Genomic DNA, 18533 nt, shown 5'->3' with positions numbered 1-18533 from the left:
AAAACAACATCATGTTCTGAAATGAGTTTCTCCAGCTGCTCAACATCCTTCTGTGCCTGGCCCAACGTAGCTGCAGAGAAGTTCACTGGGTGGCCCGGCATGGGGATGCTCATATTATATCCCTTGGCATTCTGGGAAATAAGGACAGGAAAAAGAGAAAGGTAGATGCAAGAAGAACAGACACGGCTGACCAAAGATTTTTGTAATGACAAAACCGACTTTTAATGTTAAAGGGAATCTTAAATCAGCAACATTATTTATAAAAATGCTACATTCTGATGTAAATATATTTGGCCTTAGATCCATGGTTATAAAAAAATGTTTACTTCACCTGAAGACCAGACATGAAGAGGGTTTTTTATTTCAGTGTAGAGTCAAACATGACAGAACAGCAGGTAAAAATATGCCTTCACCATGTTCATGTTCCTGATTCTCCACATATAAATGGTGACAGGTGATTTTCTAATCTTGATTCTATCATTTCTGAAGTGATGAGCTTGTTTTGAGCCTGTTTTAGTTTCAGTCTTTTCCACCTGATGGAGCTGTGACACCTGGTCAATCATCACTGAGACGCATGATGAAGAAAGGCTGACATCACAGAAGTACAGGCATCAGCGTGGAACTAAGACAGTGCTGTGTTGCTACTGAACATTTACACTTCAGCTCCACGCTTTAAAACATTTAAACAGGATGTGACGCTTGAGCAAATCAGAAGATTGAAAATCTCTTATTGACAAAGTAAACAACACAAATCCCTCTGTTTGGAAAAAGGTCAATATGTCACATTGGTCTGATATGGAAGAAATGGGGAGGAGAGTTGTTCAGACTCTTCACAAATTATTTCTACATTATGCATCCTGTAGAGATAAAGCATCCCCTGTGTGACATCCAGGTGGCGCTATTTACATGCAATATTATTGTAATATTGTAAACTTTGATGTGCAGACACAGATAGGTGCCAACCGCAGCTAAAGCTAGTTTGAATGATGACATCACTGGCTGGTTAAAACAGTTGGATGGAGTTCTTGAGGTTCCTCCATGGCGTGTTAAAATAACATCAGAGTTGAACCTGAAGACAAACTTAAAGATTTGCAAACTCACTGACCACGCCTGGGAAGATTTTGGTAAGTCGTTCGACAGCAGCCGTGGCTTTTGACTTTCCTCCTGCCAGACAGTCTTCAAATTCATAGAGCGGCTGTCGGACTGGATTGGAGTACGAGATTTTAGCATTGTCCACGAATGTCAGGTGTCTCACACCCCAGCCCTGGAGGAGGGAAGACAAAAACCAGGATGTTATTTGTAATGACACTGTTTGGAAAGACTTAGTGAGTTGTTAACTAATGAATCACATTTATATAACTGTATACTGACAAATGTAATCAAGATGGTTTTGTTTAAAGATGATTTTTCTTCTGTTTAAGATTTATATTTGAACTGTTAGGGCTGTGTTGACAGTGACAGACTGATCAGCAGACGTTACCTTCAACAAATTAAATGAAGTGGCAGATTATTTCATAATAATAGTTTTATAATAAACTGGAAACATGGCTACAAGCCCTAGATACTGAACTTTTGGAATATTATTCTATTATGCTTGTAATACAAGCGTGTATCTTTCTTTTGACTAATTCTTGGTTACAACTACTACAGATAACTTCTGTAGAGACAGACGATGCCTTCACACACACACTCTTCTCTGTGCTTCGTCTTTCTGTACTAACCATCAGAGTTCTGGCTACATTACAGCCCAGAGTCCCAGCTCCCAGTAGAAGACATTTGGTATTGATCACTTTGTCCAGATCCAAAGATGGAACCAACCTCCATCTCATTAGCTTCAGGTTCAGATCCACAGATGACTCAGCGAGCCTAAAGACAGGTGTTAGCTGGATTTTAAAATGGTATCATATCAAATCCATTCATGAAATGGAAAAGAACAGTGTTTTGCTGGACCTGAAGCTGGTACTAAGTACAAAGTACAAACTGATAGTAACTGCCCATTCCTACTGCTGACAGTATCAAATACAACTTATTTATTCATTTTGTCTTTACCTCTTAGGATCCATGCATTCACTGAGGTTCACCATCCTGGGTCCCATCGCCCCCTTTGGGTTTTTCTCCCACCCGACACTCTTTGGACACACTGGAAACAACACATGACGTGACGTCATTACCATTTAAATAGCTTTTCATCTTCTTTCAACAGATGCAGAAATAACAGAGAAGCAGTTCAACAGACTGATGTCTCTTTAAAAATGGGCAGAAAAAGCCTGAAGAATCCAAGACTGAGGGGTTTAAGTGAGTAAATATAAACAACAAATACACACGGGTCATTACACTGGCACACCAACAGGGGCAGCAGATTACCTGGGTTAGCAGAGAGTTCAGGTAGTTTGACCTGGAACATCAGACTGTGCTGACTGGAGCGACTTCCTTGCAGAGTTCTGTCTCTGAAACACAGGACGTCCACTGTGTCCAGCTGTGACCTCCTGACCGACACAGAGACACTGTTAAACCAAAATACATAACAACCAGGACATCCTTCCCTCCACACAGCATTAGCTTCAGAACTGGGACCACATTAGAAAACCTTCAACTTTTAGAATGGGTTTTCTTACTTTGATTCACTGTTCAATGATTGTTCTATTTGTTTGTTTTGTTTTACATTAACAGTATTCAGTCCTGCAGAAAAAGGAAGTGACCAAGGTTGTTTAATGAACTCTGACAATTCAGTGCACTACCTGCACTAGTTAAGAAGTCCCACTTCCCTAACTAGTAGTCTCCTCTCAAGAGGTCGTTAATCCTCTTCTTGTACCTCTCTTTGGATGAATAGCATCTGCTCACTGTATAAATCTGTACTGGTTTAGTTCAATTAGTTAGTTAGTTAGTGTTTCAGAAATGCCTGGAATTTTGCTTTATTTTGTTTTTTTTTCAGTTCAAATTCAATATTTCTGCTGATTCTCAGGTCTAGACTTGAATAACTGTTGATCCTGTTTGACCCCCAACGTAGACTATGTTCTAACTTTCATCCCGTTGACTGATTGAGTTGGACATGGACTGATCTAGACACTTTAGATCAGGCCTGACGGTGGTACTTGTTGGACAAATACATTGCTTCAGACTACTGCACACATCATATTTTACAGAGTATTTCAGGAGACACTGCAGCTGAAGTGGTCCTGTTCAAAAATCCTTTCACTGTTGAGAAAATGTCCAGCAGGGTCTGTGGATAAAGGTGTGAAAAGAAATCTGTGTCTCAGCCCCCGACACAAACAGCCACACTGACTCACATGGTGATGACATTTTCATCAATTCACAGATTTCTAATTCTGACACGTATTCATGATTGACACATAACTGTAGCGTTGAGCTGCATCACCGTACAAGAACCACAAGTTCAGAGCAACGTGGTGACAGTAGGTGCTATACATACGTACGTACATACATACATACATATATGTATGTATATATAAATATATATATACACATATATGTATTTATATATACACACACATATACATATATATGTATGTATATATACACACACATATATACATATAGTTGTGTGTGTATATATATATATATATACACACACATATATACATATAGTTGTGTGTGTATATATATATATATATATACACACACATATATGTATATACATTTTCATTACAACTCACTTTCATTCATTTTAGTCTATATTTTAGTTTGTTTTGTCTCATGTACATTTCCATCTATCATAAATTAAAAATAAAAAAAGATTAATTTTTTTATTTTTATTAATGTCAACTGTTTATGTAGCAGTATGCCCCACCCCCACGACCTGCTTCTCTGTGGTTAATTAGTGTCATCACTCTCACCTGTGGCCTGTGACAACCTGCTCGTTTGTCTCAGTCCTGTCACCTGGAACCTGTGTATAAAAACCTCCCTTTTTCACTTGTTCTTTTTTTTTGTTCTCTAGCTTAGGTGCTTTGTTCAAGTGGTCCTTAGTACTGTTTGATGTCAGCTTGTCGTTTGTTCCAGCCTGACCCTGTTACCCAGTGAGTTTTTATTTTATTTGACTTTGGTCTCATTTCAGAGCACTGTGTTATTTTGAAGTCATTTGAGAATTGATCCCATCTGCAGGGACGATGTCACGATTTAACAGCAACCTCAAACGTACGACACAGAGCATTAACACTTTAGAAAGAAATTCAAACACGGAGGTGTAGGGCTCACCAGTGATAAGCCAAGGTGATCAGTAGATTTCTCAGGGGCCAACCTGGATGCTGAGCCAGAGTGCAGGGGTCATAGAATCCCACAGTAACCTGGTGAAATCAGGCATGGTGCATTAACAGTAAAGTGTAATCTAAGCAAATATCAACACAGTGATGATCTATATTCCACTGTTCATTCTCATGCATTTTCAAGGCACCTTTTTACTGTCTTGTAGAAATGTCTCCCAGTCCTGGAGGGGAGCCAACTGAACTGCACTCTCCGTGTACTTCATCAGAAAGAAAGGTATAGCTCCTCGCTTTGACTGCAGGTCATCGTAGGCCTCCTGCAGGGCTGTGGTCTGAAAATGAAATGATGGATAAAAACCTAAGCAACGACCCAAAGCCTTCTGAGCATCATTACTGTCCAGTAAGTTTCCTTCATTCACCCTACTTTATAACACTGTTTTCAGCAGAATAAACTTGAAATGTACTATCTGCAGTTATAAAATACTATATTGCTAATTCTGTTTAATTTTGCCCATCTATTTGTACACTTTTGGGCTAACACTTTAACATTCACTTCCTTTTTGTTTTAATTTTGTTCATGTAACTTTTCTTTGAGGCCAAATTTGACTAAATTTGAGTTTTTGTGCAATTTGCCTAAATTGTCCTACAGTTGTTTCTTAGCTAGATTTACATTATAATTCAGTTAATTTCCATGAATTATTTGGCATTTTCCCAAGTTTTATATGCAGTTTCTTTTAGGTACTGTAGTGTCTGGCTTTTTCTCTTCTACATATGTAAACTTAAAGAAACCTTATCAGTTTTGAGAAGCTCTGTATGGATGGGATTTGACAGATGTTAATGAGTTCTGTTTTCTCTTGATTTATTCTGTTTTTAAACTGTTCTCTTCTTATTCCTGTTAAACATTTTACCTCAGTACTGCTTTATATTCTGTTTGGTATTTTTGCTTTTTACTCCAGAGAGAAACCAGAACATATTTTGTGGCTGCTGTGTTCAAACAAAAATATTAAATGTCTTCTCATAACAGATGGGAACTGTCACTGAAATGCTAAAAGTAGCAGTGCTGATACGAGAGTGATTGGGCTTGTATCTCAGAATATTACTGTATTAGTTAAGTAAAAAAGCCTTATTTCAAGTTTACATATTTAGCAGTAAAAGTATAAAAGTGTATAATGATAACAAACAATAAGAACCTGAGTTGCTGAAAAAACATGCTCAAGTAAAGCTGGCTGCTGTACAATCGTAATCCCCTCAGTGAAGCAGAGAGCAGGGAAACAGAACCAGTAATAGAAATGGTACTTCTTCAAATCCTAAAAAAAAAAAAAAAATGAAATTCAGACGATGTCGAGAAGAAAAGTGGTGCATTATGATTGTATTTGAATATTATTCAAGTCATTCTTTTTACGCACTGCAAAGGTCAGCAGAACAAATGTGCATAGGATGGACGGATCCTTCAGTGCAGCTCCAGACTTTATGGCCTCCCATATCTACAGGGCACAGCAGCAACATGAAGGTGAGAATTAGTTCCACTCAATGATCGGACTGTTCCAGGTGTTTATTTTAAAACACTAGTATTGTTTTACCTTGTTGGCTTCTTTCTCGAGCAGAGCCTTTTTATCAGTGCTTTTAAAGGCATCAAGCGTGTTTGTATTGTACAGTGTTCCAACAGCTGGACAACAATGAGCAGGAGTTGGGCCATCCCTGGGGGGAGGGGGGGGGACAGTATAAATTTAATAAATTCTCCTTTCCTTTAGGGCACATTGTCTTCTTCTTGTTGTTGTAGAACTAAACTGTATTGTTGAGATGTAAACCACTAATGATGGAGGTGTAACTTCACCTGTGGGTCTAGGATCAGTCATAAATTCCAATAAAGTGTGCAGATTAATTTGAACTGGTGTCATGTACACCACACTTGAAGACTACATGTACATTTTCTTATAAGTGCATTGTAAAACTGTAACAATGGATCGTAGTATTTACAAAGGTCAGACGCTGCATCATACTTACACTTCAAATGCACTGAATTCCAAAGTGAGTCGTGTGGGCAAACCAACTGGATCACCTTTAGTACAAAATGAAAAGATTAGCACATTACATAGCTAAAAATGCTAAGCAATAATAACAGACTGGACTTAAATGACTGCAATACAAAATAGTCTATGTATTACATAAGGTAAATGGAGAACACAATTAACTGATAGGTCTTTGTATTATGGTTAACATCCATCCATGGTGCTTACCATTGTAGAAGTACCCTTTAATAGATTTGGGGCTTTCGTCCAATCTATAATCATTAAGTTTTTTCTGAGTCAGCTGGTGCCAGAAACCTGCCTCCAGGGCACTGCTGAAGGGAGCAAACTGAAGTTTCAGATCTGCTGACAGGGAGGCAGTCCTGCTGGGGTCAGAGGCCATCGCTGCTTTGCAGGAGGGCCACTTCAATTCAATAGGGATTGTTCAGGGTTATATATCTGTAAAAACATACAATGGCAAGGTTACAAGTTTATTCAAACGACACGTGTGAATGTCTGTGCAAATGGCTGTAACATATGTTTTATCCATGGCCCTGGATTGAGAGTGACTTATTTATTTTCTGGGTTTGGGTCCGTTACTACATTTTCCTCTATAATATATATAGTATGTATCTGTCTTGTTAGCCTAAATATAAACTGTTTCACACAAAATATTTCAATATGGTTCCATTTCAGTCTTTAAAATAAACAGTCCAGCTCATCGTAGTTAAAAAATGATGCTTTGTTCGGGAAACGTTGATGTTCGTTTAACTTCCGTTTTATGTGTCAATTCCAAAGTTGAGAAAATACTAACGAGTGTAAAAACAGACTCACAAGGAAAATTAAAAGACATGATTAATTCATCTTTTAAAAACGTGCCACATAAAGTATTTTGAAAAGCTTTAACACATTTTCTTGGTGAAATTCTAGAAAACCGACCTTACTCTACTCACCAGTGCTCCTTGCTTCCGGATGTAGCGGATCATGTGACGCGTTCAGCCTTGTCAACAAAGAAGTGCACTCTGGGTAAGTAGCCTATCGAGCTAACCTCGGTTTGCTTAGCTTTACAAAGAGATGGCTATGTGGCGCTAGGGTGCAGTTTGCATCGAGTAAAACACGAAGAACCAAAATACAAACAGAAAAACACACACGATGAAACAAGAGAAAACGGACAAAAATCTGTAGGCGCCGTTTCTTTTCATGCCTTGATCAGTATGAAGCGGCTCTACAACAAATGCGCATAGTTGAACGGCTGTGTCGCCAAGCGTCAACTAACTATGTATAGTAATATAGTAGTTTATCAATACATATACTGCTGTACTAATCCAGTGGCCGCGGTAACAAAACAGCTTTTAATTGTAGGTTTTAATTTCCTGCATAGCGCTGGGAGCCTGTACTGTCCTCTGGGTTTTACTCGTCTGCCAAGCTCTTTCAAGACCAAGTCCAGAAAAGCGGAATGTCTGCTTTTCACAAAACGGTTTGGTAATGCGGATGTGATGGGGATTCAGAATGCAACAAACAGCAGCAGGTCACGGAAAACTGTAACAACTTAAGAAATAATTTAGCAGCAAAGGACGAGTACATTACCCAGACAAAAAAGTACTTAATAGAAATACCGCACCACAGTACTGGTATTGTTGCAGTTGCCTTTACCTTGTAAGTTTTGTTTCTTTGTTTTATCCTCGTGGTCCGTTTACGTTCTATGAGTTTTCACTCTGTTCTTGATGGTCCGAATGTTTCAGCAGAATTTTGTCTCAAGGTTGATTTGTTTTGTCATGTTATTGGCATTAATTGAATCACGGAATAATTAGTATATCATTTTTGCTGTTAATTATTTTCTGATTTATTTTCCTAGTAAACATTTATTCCCATTTGTAATCTGTGCCATTTTTTTTTTTCGAAAAACCCAAAAGAAACAGTTTATGTAAAAAGAGTTTATTAGACAGAAGTCTGTCCGAGGTGTCACATTCAATTTTAGGTGTGAAATTTAATAATGCCTTTTAATTCATCTTTTACTCAAAGGTCTCTGTATATTCCTTTTAAACTACTAAAATCACCTTTTAGACCTTTAATTTTTTTCATTCCCTCTGCGAGATGTCTGTTTATTTTCAGCTGAAGCAAAATAAATAAAAACTTTTAGAATTGTATTTTTCAGCAGTCAAGAATTTGACTATTAAACAGAAATAGCAATTTTGTAGCAATACATGCCTTAAAATAAAGTTGGTTTTGAAACATAAGTGGTGAATGTTTTGAAGCAGATCTTTAATCAGTTTTCTTTTTCTTTTTACAACAATACTTACAAAAAACAGTTCTCTGATGTACAGTTAAGGATCTCCTGGTTTTACCACAGTCAGTTGTCTTGGTAGTTTTGTTTTCACAGTTTCCATGGTGATGGCAACATTGAGTCACCCTCCTGTTAGTGGATTTTAAATACTTTAGAAATACAGAGTGCATCTACTGTAGACTAGTACATTATTATATATATTTTCTTTTGGATTTTGGTCTCCATTTTTACTTCCTCTACTTTTTTGCAGTGTACACTTTGCAGCCTCTTTCCTGTTGAACTGCATTTCTATCTCAGGTCTTTTGCAGTGATTTTCTGAGATTTCTCTAAGTGCATAATTTAATTTAAATAATTTTGGTAACTGTCCGCACCTTAATGTCATTCAGTGTCTTTTGGCTGTAGTGATCCGGTAATCCTTCGCCCAGATACCTGAAATCTAAAACATCTGTTTCTAGTCACAATGTGTTTACAAACCAATGTTCAGAATGTTTTTGAAGATGCGTTTAAAATTGCTGTTGCACAGTGGGTATATGAAGGGGTTGAGGGTGGAGTTGATGTAACCGAGCCATATGGTGAACATGTGAAGGTCATGATGCACACAATCTCTGCAGAACGCCGTTACCATGAAGGCTATGAAATACGGTATCCAGCAGAGAAAGTAAGCAGCGATGATGAAGCCCAGCTGCCGCGCTGCTTTGTGCTCTTTGTGGACTCTGAGGCTCTGCATGCGCTGTCGAGACTGGTACACAAACTTTTGCCACGTCTGCCTCAGAGTTGCAGCGCTATCTGGGTCCAGTTTGGCATCTTCAACTGCTTGGTTGTTCCATGGCAGCGCCTGACAGGGGGCGCCGTTAGCATACAGTGCAGATGTGTATTTCTGCATATCTGTCACCTGGTTGATATCACATACTCCACTGATGGAGTTTGTCAAAGTAACATGACATGTGTTCATAGTTCTTTGCCCGTGTTCTGAGCACTTTGACACCGAGGTCTTCCTCAGAGGAATCACGGCTCTTGGTTGCGGCTTCTTTGGCGTTGAAGGAAACGTTTTAACGTTTTGCTTCATTCGAAGTCTCTCTGCTGTTAGAGTGAGCAACGTTGTTTGCCGGCACTTTGCCACAAGTTTTCTGTGCACTGCAGATGAAGCTGTTTTGCTTTTTTCTGTCTTTTCTAGTGAATAAATGTGATCCACAGTGTTCTGATGGCGTTTTTTATAAAGAATGGCTGAAGCCTCCTGGGTGACCACCCTCCTGGGTGACTTGGATTGGCTCTTCCTGGGTGTTCTGACATTTTGCTCACCTTCGTTTTCTGCAAATGAATCGGTTGGATGAATGATTCTTTCCCTGTCCCTTAGATGTTGTCTCACAGCCATGAAGATGTGGATGTAAAACCACAGCATCAAAATGGAGGGTACATAGAAGTTGAAGATGGCAGTGATGACCTTAAACCATGTGACAAAGCGAAAATCTGTGTCACACTGGTTCTGCTGCTCAGGTTTAATGTCTACATGAGTGAACAACCTCCATCCTAAAATTGGAATAATCCACATCATTGATAACAACCAAGCTCCAGAAATCATCACACTGGCTTTTCCTCTTGTTCGATACTTTAGGTACTTGAGCGGCTGTCTAACAGAGCGATACCGGTCCAGACACAGGATAAACAAGCTGAAAATTGAAGCTGTGCTTGCCACATAGTCCATGATCAACCAAAACTGACACACAGCATGGCCGAGCTTCCATTCATCCTCCATTAGATATACTACGTTCAGTGGCATGACTGTGGCCCCCACGATCAGATCTGCCACCGACAGGCTGACGATGTAGAGATTTCCCACCGTGTGGAGACTCTTGTCTCTTCTGACTGCGTAGAGGACGAGCAAGTTCATGATGATGGTGATCAGAGAAAGACTCCCAAGAAAGACTCCCAGCAGGGCTGTGTGGAAGTGGTCACTGAGCGTCACACTGTCATTGAGTCTGGCTGAGTCAGCACTCAGTGGGCCGCGCCATCTGTTGTTGCTGTAGTTGTCATAGCTGCTTCCATTGACCCCAGGGGAATGGGTTGAAGATGATGGAGCAGGTTCCATGATGGTCGAGAAGATCACGTGTAGTTCCGGTCATATCGTGAAAAGCTGCCGAGCCAATGGGATCGTTCCGTCAGGGACATTATGGACAGTGACTGCTGTCCTTAAAAGACCAGCCGTCCTTAAAGTGGATCAGTGTTGAGATGTTCAGAAGTGTGTGTGCTCCATACATTCACACAGCTGATACCTGGAGAAAACAGACACACAGATACCGGTTGTTGTGCTTGGATTAATCACTTTGTACTGGCAGTTTTTTGACAGTCAAACAGAGTGTATACATATGAATCAGAGAACAAAGACTGAATGTTCAACCAAGTACAGTATCGTTGTGCAAGTACATCGTGGTATAACGTGTATTATTCCCAGGAGCGGTGTCACTGTCAGCTGGTGTTCTCACAAATGAGAGGGTGGCAAATCTGCCTGTTTAGGTGCAAACACAGGCTACTATACTATATCTGTCTACACATGTACATATATATCATCTATACTGGTATTTGTACATTTTCATAAATCTACACAGAAGAAAGAAAGGAATCACTGCTCACTGACTGACTGGATTTCATGTGACTTTTTTTTCTTCCATTGTCTCTACTCCATCAACAGGACAAGTATATATGCCAGCCTGAAGTGTGAAACAGACTGTAAATATAACTGCGCGCGTGTGTGTTTCAGTGCTGCAGAGGGAGCAGTAAAATCGTACATATATTTTCACTTAGTATATTCCGATTGTATTGTACATGTACTTTATAGCCATTATTGTTTTAGCTGTATGAACCACATACTACCACATACTACTAGATGATCGACCAAACCAGGACATTAGTCAGTAATGATGGGTTAGTTAGACGATATCTGCTGATGGATGACCATTAACCTGATACCAGGCTCTTTCACAGTGACTGACTGCTCACTGACTGACTGCTCACTGACTTCTCACTGACTGACTGTGATACTTTTTATCTGTTAAACATATTAAACAACTCACATGAATTTAATGACATTTCTGACTCACCTGAGCGTGGATGCCCGCAGGGACAATCCGTTCGTTTGTTTTTATATCGTGCTGACAATCAGAGGAGAGAAAGTAAAGTTCTAACCCTCCCACCTTCTCCTTCTCTCTCTCCTCAGCCTCCACCTCATCCTCCCTCCCTTTTCTTAATCCAGACTGTATAGTTCACCTCCTGCGCTGCCCGGTTCAAACCTTGTTTCTGCAGTTATCAGCAGTCGTCCAGTGAATCAGTGCGTGGGTTTGACTGAGGACACGCACGCTCTGTGAGCGTAAGTGTTTCGTCGACTTCCTCCTACGTGGCTCTGATAAACTATTTAAATTTCAACTGTGGAACCCCCTCCCCAGAAATCATATTAACATAATCTTTCCAATTTTCAAAATAAAAAATTATCAAGTTTTTGTTGAATCTAGTAACCTTGAACTCGTGAACTCGTAATCTACTACAACTGTTTCAACGAGTGGCCTGGGACCCCCCAGCAGTCCATGGAGTTTCTTTAGGGGGAGCCATTATTTTGATAGCTCAGTATTAAATTCATAATAACTGGAGTTTTTACACATTCCAGTGGCTGTTACAAACTGACTTGAATTTTTGTCTAGTCTAATCTAGTCAGCTCTAGTCTGATCTGTTTTTACAAAAGGAGTCAAATGTCCTAGCTAAAGTGAAAATGACTAAAACTTACATCATCACAAGTGAGACCAAAGAATATCATGGTAATTTATTGTTAATGAAGTCAAATTAAATAGGAACATATGATATAAAAAAAAAATGAAGCACAGGAGAAATATACAATAATAAAATATACAATAATGAAATATACAATCATACAGTAGGACTTGGAGATACCAGTCTGATCTGTTCCACATCAGCACTCGCCTGTTGATCCACTCGTATCAAATCTTGAAATAAAAACCAATTCATTTGTTCCAGCCCGCAGAAATATACTATTATTTAATTAATTAATAATAATAATAATAATAATAATCATAATAATAATAATAATAAATAATATTTTAGATTGGATTAGATCGGATTAGACTTTATTGTGTCTACACTGGTGTAATGTTATTGTTAATAGAGAAATAAATAAAACTTGGTTTAAGATATATTTACATGAATACAAACATTCTTCTGTATTTACGTAAGTTTTTCATGTCTATCAAACACGTTCTTGAATGGATCATCAAAATAATACTAATCAGTTCGGTTTGATTTGAAATTTAAGTTTTCTCTTGAGTCAAAGTGAAATTTTATAAATATGTTATGAAAAACATTATCATTTCGTTAATTTTTATTTTAGTGTTTATTATACTAGACGTAACTTTCCCTCTTGTAGGTAGATACTGACATCTGCTGGACATATTTGTAAATGTTTTTAACAATAATAATAATGCATATTCTTTTTAAGAACAGATTTTAGTATTTTATTGCACTTTATTGCAAAGGATCTTTACAACATGATAACGACTGACCGTCGTTATGACGTCAGAGTGACATTTAAGGAGATGGTTACAGACCCAAACAGACGACATTTGTGCATAAATGCGTTGCCTCTAAAGTGCCTTTGAGCAAGACATTTACAAGCTGTGCAGATTTAAATTTGTCACAGCTGTTAAAGTGTCCTTGTTTTACCACTACGACACTCACTATATGGACTTATTTTTCAAGGGAAACAGATGCAGCAGAATACTCTGTCCTCAGCTTCAGTCCAGACCCAATCAGGGATTTTAATATTGGTTATTTTTTTTATTTATATTTAATTTTTTTTAGGTTGTTGTGTTTACACTTCCTTCTTCATCTTCATTTTCCTTCTCTCCACATCTTCTTCACCCTCCCCCTTCTCTCTTCCCCTCAAATCCCTTTTCTCTCCCCTCTTCCACTTAATGTTGTCCTATTTATTCTGCTTCTCTCACTGCTCCCCCCTCACCCCTGTGTCTCTCTCCCCCTCAGTCACATAGTCAGGCATGTGAGGTGAACGACTTATGTAATCTGCTCTTGTTGTACTACACACAACACTCACACAACACTGTGTGTAGTTCAACACTGTGTGTAGTACATCACTGTGGGTAGTACACCTCTGTGTGTAGTACATCACTGTGGGTAGTACACCTCTGTGTGTAGTACATCACTGGGTGTAGTACAACACTGTGTGTAGTACATCACTGTGGGTAGTACACCTCTGTGTGTAGTACATCACTGGGTGTAGTACAACACTGTGTATAGTACAACACTGTGTGTAGTACATCACTGTGGGTAGTACACCTCTGTGTGTAGTACATCACTGTGGGTAGTACACCTCTGTGTGTAGTACATCACTGGGTGTAGTACAACACTGTGTATAGTACAACACTGTGTGTAGTACATCACTGTGGGTAGTACACCTCTGTGTGTAGTACATCACTGTGGGTAGTACACCTCTGTGTGTAGTACATCACTGTGGGTAGTACACCTCTGTGTGTAGTACATCACTGTGGGTAGTACACCTCTGTGTGTAGTACATCACTGTGGGTAGTACACCTCTGTGTGTAGTACATCACTGGGTGTAGTACAACACTGTGTATAGTACAACACTGTGTGTAGTACATCACTGTGGGTAGTACACCTCTGTGTGTAGTACATCACTGGGTGTAGTACAACACATGGTTCGGTTTAAAATTTAAGTGCTGGGGATATTTTTTTGATAATAAAAAGATACATTTTCCTCAACTTGTAAATTATCAACATTTGTCAGAAGTCGATAAAATAAATACAAAATGATATATTGTTCCATTCATAGTACTGACTCCACTGAACCATTAAATGGTTTAATACAAATACAAATATTCTTGCAATCCTAGTGTGTGTGTGTGTGTGTCTGTGTGTGTGAGTAAGTAAGTAAAAGGTCTGTGTATTGGCAAGAATCTGGTGATACAGCATGACAACACCATCACAATACAGTTATATGATTTATTGTGATATACTATGATTTTATTTATTTCTATTTTATATACAACAATATTTTGATGAATGAAAGAAAGACGATGTTACGTTTAAAACGTCTTGATTTTTTTTTTATTCCATTAACCTCTTCTGATAATTACTCACTGAGGTTAATTAAAAACCTGATGTGACTGAGGTATTAGATTTAATGAAAATAAGTCCAGTTTAACCCATTCTTGGCTGTCATCATATTTTCTGTTGTAAGAAATATTTGTAGTTTTGTTTCTGTGCTGAGATTTTAGTCAAACATTTACAGTATTTATTTACAGCCAGCGTTGAAACCCTTTATACTCTTTAGTGCCCCCTGCTGGCTGAAGTCTCCAGTTCTCATGTCTCATGTTGCTCTTGTTATTTTGTACCTGTTTCTTGTCTGTTGTGTTTCTTGGCCGCGATCTTTATCTCAATCACAGCATCGATCTCTATTTCTACTAACCCTAACCCTAACTCTATATAAAACTTCCACAAACATAAATACTTTTATTAGCTATAGATGTTGCACACAATTTGAATTTTCTCTCTCTCTCCCTCTCTCCCGCCCCCCTCCCCCTTTAGCGTGAAGGAGGGTGGGGGTGGATTAACTTGCACCCAGGGTCAGTCCTGGAAGAGAGAGAGTCACTCATCTGTTTCTAATGAAGAAAAATGCACTACACACACACACACACACACACACACGAAGACACACAAAGATATACCAACACGTACTAGTGTGCTGATGAATTATTACACACACTTCTCTGTGCACACACACTTCCAACACAAAACCCTGCAGGTACTATTAACAGCTTCAATAGCACACACACACACACACACACACACACACTGACTTTCTTCAGTTCATACGGTAATAATCTGATGTCACATCGACAATAATAACAATAAACACCAGGCTACTCTAACTAGTAATATTCATCTTATTAACAATCGATCTTTGTTTGATGCTGTTGATGCTAACATCACCACAGGAAGCTCTCCACCCCCGCCCCACCCCCACCTCCACCTCCCTGAACACACACAGTCACCGTCAGACTGAAATGTGTCTGCAGTGATTCTATATTACACTGTGGCGCGGCTAACACAGCCGTACGATGATGAGCTCCTGGACAGAGACACCATGGTGCCGACGGTGTGACGTAACAATGGGCGATGGTTGAGCTAATGATTTTGGACCGACTCCATGTTTGTAGAAAACAATGACTTGAAACCATAACAAAGCTGCTCATACGGTAACTTCCAGGCAAATATCACTGCCTTTACAAGATCAGCTGAGCATTATTAATTTGATATTCAGAAAGGTCAAAGGTCACAGACTGAAACAAAACAAATGAATGAGACGAATGACAGGAAGAGAGAGAGAGCGAGTGAGAGAAGGGTGATTTTTATCAAATGTTATGTGTAATTCCACAGCCTGTCCATCATGTGGCAGTGTGCAGCTTGTCAGGAGCCTCTGTCAAACCAGAGCAGATCCAAAGTCAACCCCTCCCTTCCTCTCTCTCCCTTCCTCTCTTTCCCCCTCCCCCTTTCAAACACACACACACACTGTACACACTGGTCTGGTCTTTATCTCTGTGTGCAGCTTGGAGCTTACAGCCCCCCGTCCCCCAACCCCCCCGTGCTCCTCACTCCCCTCTCTCTTTGATGCTCTGTGGAAACACAGGAGCTGCTAATGGAGACAAGAAGAACGACACTGACTTCTTGTCATTTATGCCAATTCATTACAGCGGGGGGAGGGGGGGTACATTTACGACAGTTTTTCCAACTGCAGAACAAGATTTTGTGGAAATAACAGATAAATGGAACAAATGTTACTTGAAGATTTATTTTTGATGCAGTTTTCATAGAGGAACTGTTTATGGTTCAGAAGGTTCTAGAAGAACTGAGTTTTTTCTGTTCTTTCTGTTCTCCTCTGTTTCTCCTCCAGCTGTTCTTTTCCTGTCTTTGTCTTGTGAAAGTGAATGAAAATTTGAAATCTTCTATCACTGTTATCTGAAACAAAGACTACTGCAAACCGCTGCTACAGTATGTGCTAAATATAGTGCAAATAAATACATGCACCAAATATTTTGCCCATAGATTCTAGAAGCTGAGACTTTTGATTGTTATTCTTTAAATTCCTTTATTATTTCATTTGAACAGTACTTTTGGCTGCTTTTTACCCAAAATGTCTTTACAGAAAATTCACAGTGAATTCATAGAGACATGTTTCTCATGGAGAAATGTAATTTAATATATATGTCAAATAAGAATCATTCATGATTAAAAACAATTTAAATGTTTTAATTTGTCTTTTAAATGTGAATGTTATATATGGTATACACCAGACACACATTAACGTGTATTATATATGTAATATTCCCTGTGACATCACCCTGTTCCACATGAACTCATCCTTGATGTTCAGTCAAATTCATCTTTGACTTGTAAAGTTTTGTTGTGTTGATGTTTGATTCTAGATCTTTCCTGTGGAATCAGGAAACACTCAATTATGACCATTTATGGCTTGTTATTCCACCTCAACGATGGCACCGTCATTCAGACCCTGCACCACTGTTTTATTCACTGAAGCTTAAACTCACTCTGTGCTGCAGTTTATAATTATGATGAAGATGATGGAGAAGAGCTAAAGTCCTTGACTTTGACCTTGGTGTACGACCAGGTCATCTGAATCACAACGCGATGAATTGACGTTTCATGTTGAACGTCTTTGTGGGATTTGCCTTACAAAAAAAGATTATGACAAAGTTAACTTTTCAAGTTAATTATTTTAACTATTGTTTTTATTTTTCATTATTAAATATATTAATTTATTATTAATAAATATTATTTATTGAACCATCTTTGGTGTTTTTGTTTAGTGCTAATTGATATCTGGATGTTAGACTTGTCACAGTATTGTTGAGTGACGTGTTGTCAAAGTTGGAAATAACTGCAAACCAGAAATGACTTGATGATAACAAAATGAGATGGTGTAGAATGAAGTGTTGGTCAAACAAAACTGACCCTGGTGATGTCACTGTTTGGACTCCTGTTTCATGATGAGAAGTTCTCTGCAGGCTTATTTCCTTCTGAAGCAACATGAACAGAAGTGACAGCTGCACTGCAGGTCTGGGAGAGGAGGGCAGAATGATGTCCTGACCTTTTAACTTCCAAAATAATTTGTTGGTCAGCATGGCTTGGAGTCTGCGTTAGCCTCTAGTGCAAGAGGGCAAAAAAGGTGAAGTTACAGAAGGGATAAACATCCAGTGCTCAGGGTCGTTGGGCAGCAGTGGTTATCTGTAATGTTGTGTTATTGTCACATGTTCGAGGGAGTAATCCATTACTACAGTATTTACAGTATTTTCTTTTTGACTCTTTTTATTGTATCATACTGTTGTTCTGGTTCCTGTTTGTTAATGCAGTCAGGCTGTTACACACCAAATCTATGGTGGATAAACTTTGCTCAGAATATTGTTACAACACAACACCATAACCCACATACAGTACATATATACAGTACACTGTGATAATAAAATAACACACTCTGGTAACAGTAAATTACTGACTCACCCACGGTGTGGACACACTACCATGACATCAGCCCCCGAGATGGGTTACTGTACAGTACAGTACAGTACAGTACATCACATCAAGTGTCACATGTGAGGACAGAGTATTTTGTCATCACTCTCTTACACAGTACTATGTTTCAGTTTCAGAAGTAAACACTCTGACGTACACCAGGTATAAAAAGAAACATTTACAGCAGATAAATACAGTAGCAGACACAGACTAACTACAACAACAGACACAGACATATTCTGGCTACATGGAAATGATGTGAAATGATAGCATTTTTTGTGATTGTGTTTTAATTTTTGTGTTTTTTTCACCTTTAGCTCTCAGCCGTTCACATGTTCGTGTTTTGCATATTAACTTGATAGTAAGTTATGTTAGTAAGTGGCAAATTATTGGACAATTGTA

At 38.8% G+C, this 18533-nt stretch overlaps 2 protein-coding genes across 2 annotated transcripts in view; both read right to left on the bottom strand.

Annotated features, from left to right (window-relative positions):
- The window catches only part of atg7 (ATG7 autophagy related 7 homolog (S. cerevisiae)), a 27315-nt gene extending 20689 nt beyond the window's left edge, over window positions 1–6626 (bottom strand). Inside the window, 13 exon segments of the mRNA XM_025060458.1 lie at window positions 1–2; window positions 4–131; window positions 1106–1264; window positions 1722–1866; window positions 2050–2140; window positions 2365–2486; window positions 4213–4301; window positions 4409–4549; window positions 5408–5524; window positions 5624–5701; window positions 5798–5915; window positions 6222–6276; window positions 6455–6626. The exon segment at window positions 1–2 is cut by the window's left edge and continues 47 nt beyond it. Coding sequence (XP_024916226.1) covers window positions 1–2; window positions 4–131; window positions 1106–1264; window positions 1722–1866; window positions 2050–2140; window positions 2365–2486; window positions 4213–4301; window positions 4409–4549; window positions 5408–5524; window positions 5624–5701; window positions 5798–5915; window positions 6222–6276; window positions 6455–6626 — 1417 coding nt within the window.
- A 1457-nt stretch (window positions 6627–8083) lies between these two features.
- Window positions 8084–11702, bottom strand: hrh1 (histamine receptor H1). The gene is made up of 2 exons (XM_008319566.3): window positions 11603–11702; window positions 8084–10777 (listed from the first exon to the last, which is right to left on the bottom strand). The coding sequence occupies exon 2, from the start codon at window positions 10591–10593 to the stop codon at window positions 8974–8976; it is 1620 nt and encodes a 539-aa protein (XP_008317788.1). The 5' UTR covers window positions 10594–10777; window positions 11603–11702; the 3' UTR covers window positions 8084–8973.
- Window positions 11703–18533: the final 6831 nt, after the last annotated feature.

This window comes from Cynoglossus semilaevis, chromosome 11 (assembly GCF_000523025.1).
Source record: "Cynoglossus semilaevis isolate Cse_v1.0 chromosome 11, Cse_v1.0, whole genome shotgun sequence".
NCBI lineage: Eukaryota > Metazoa > Chordata > Actinopteri > Pleuronectiformes > Cynoglossidae > Cynoglossus > Cynoglossus semilaevis.
This window is presented reverse-complemented; position numbering and strand designations above follow the sequence as displayed.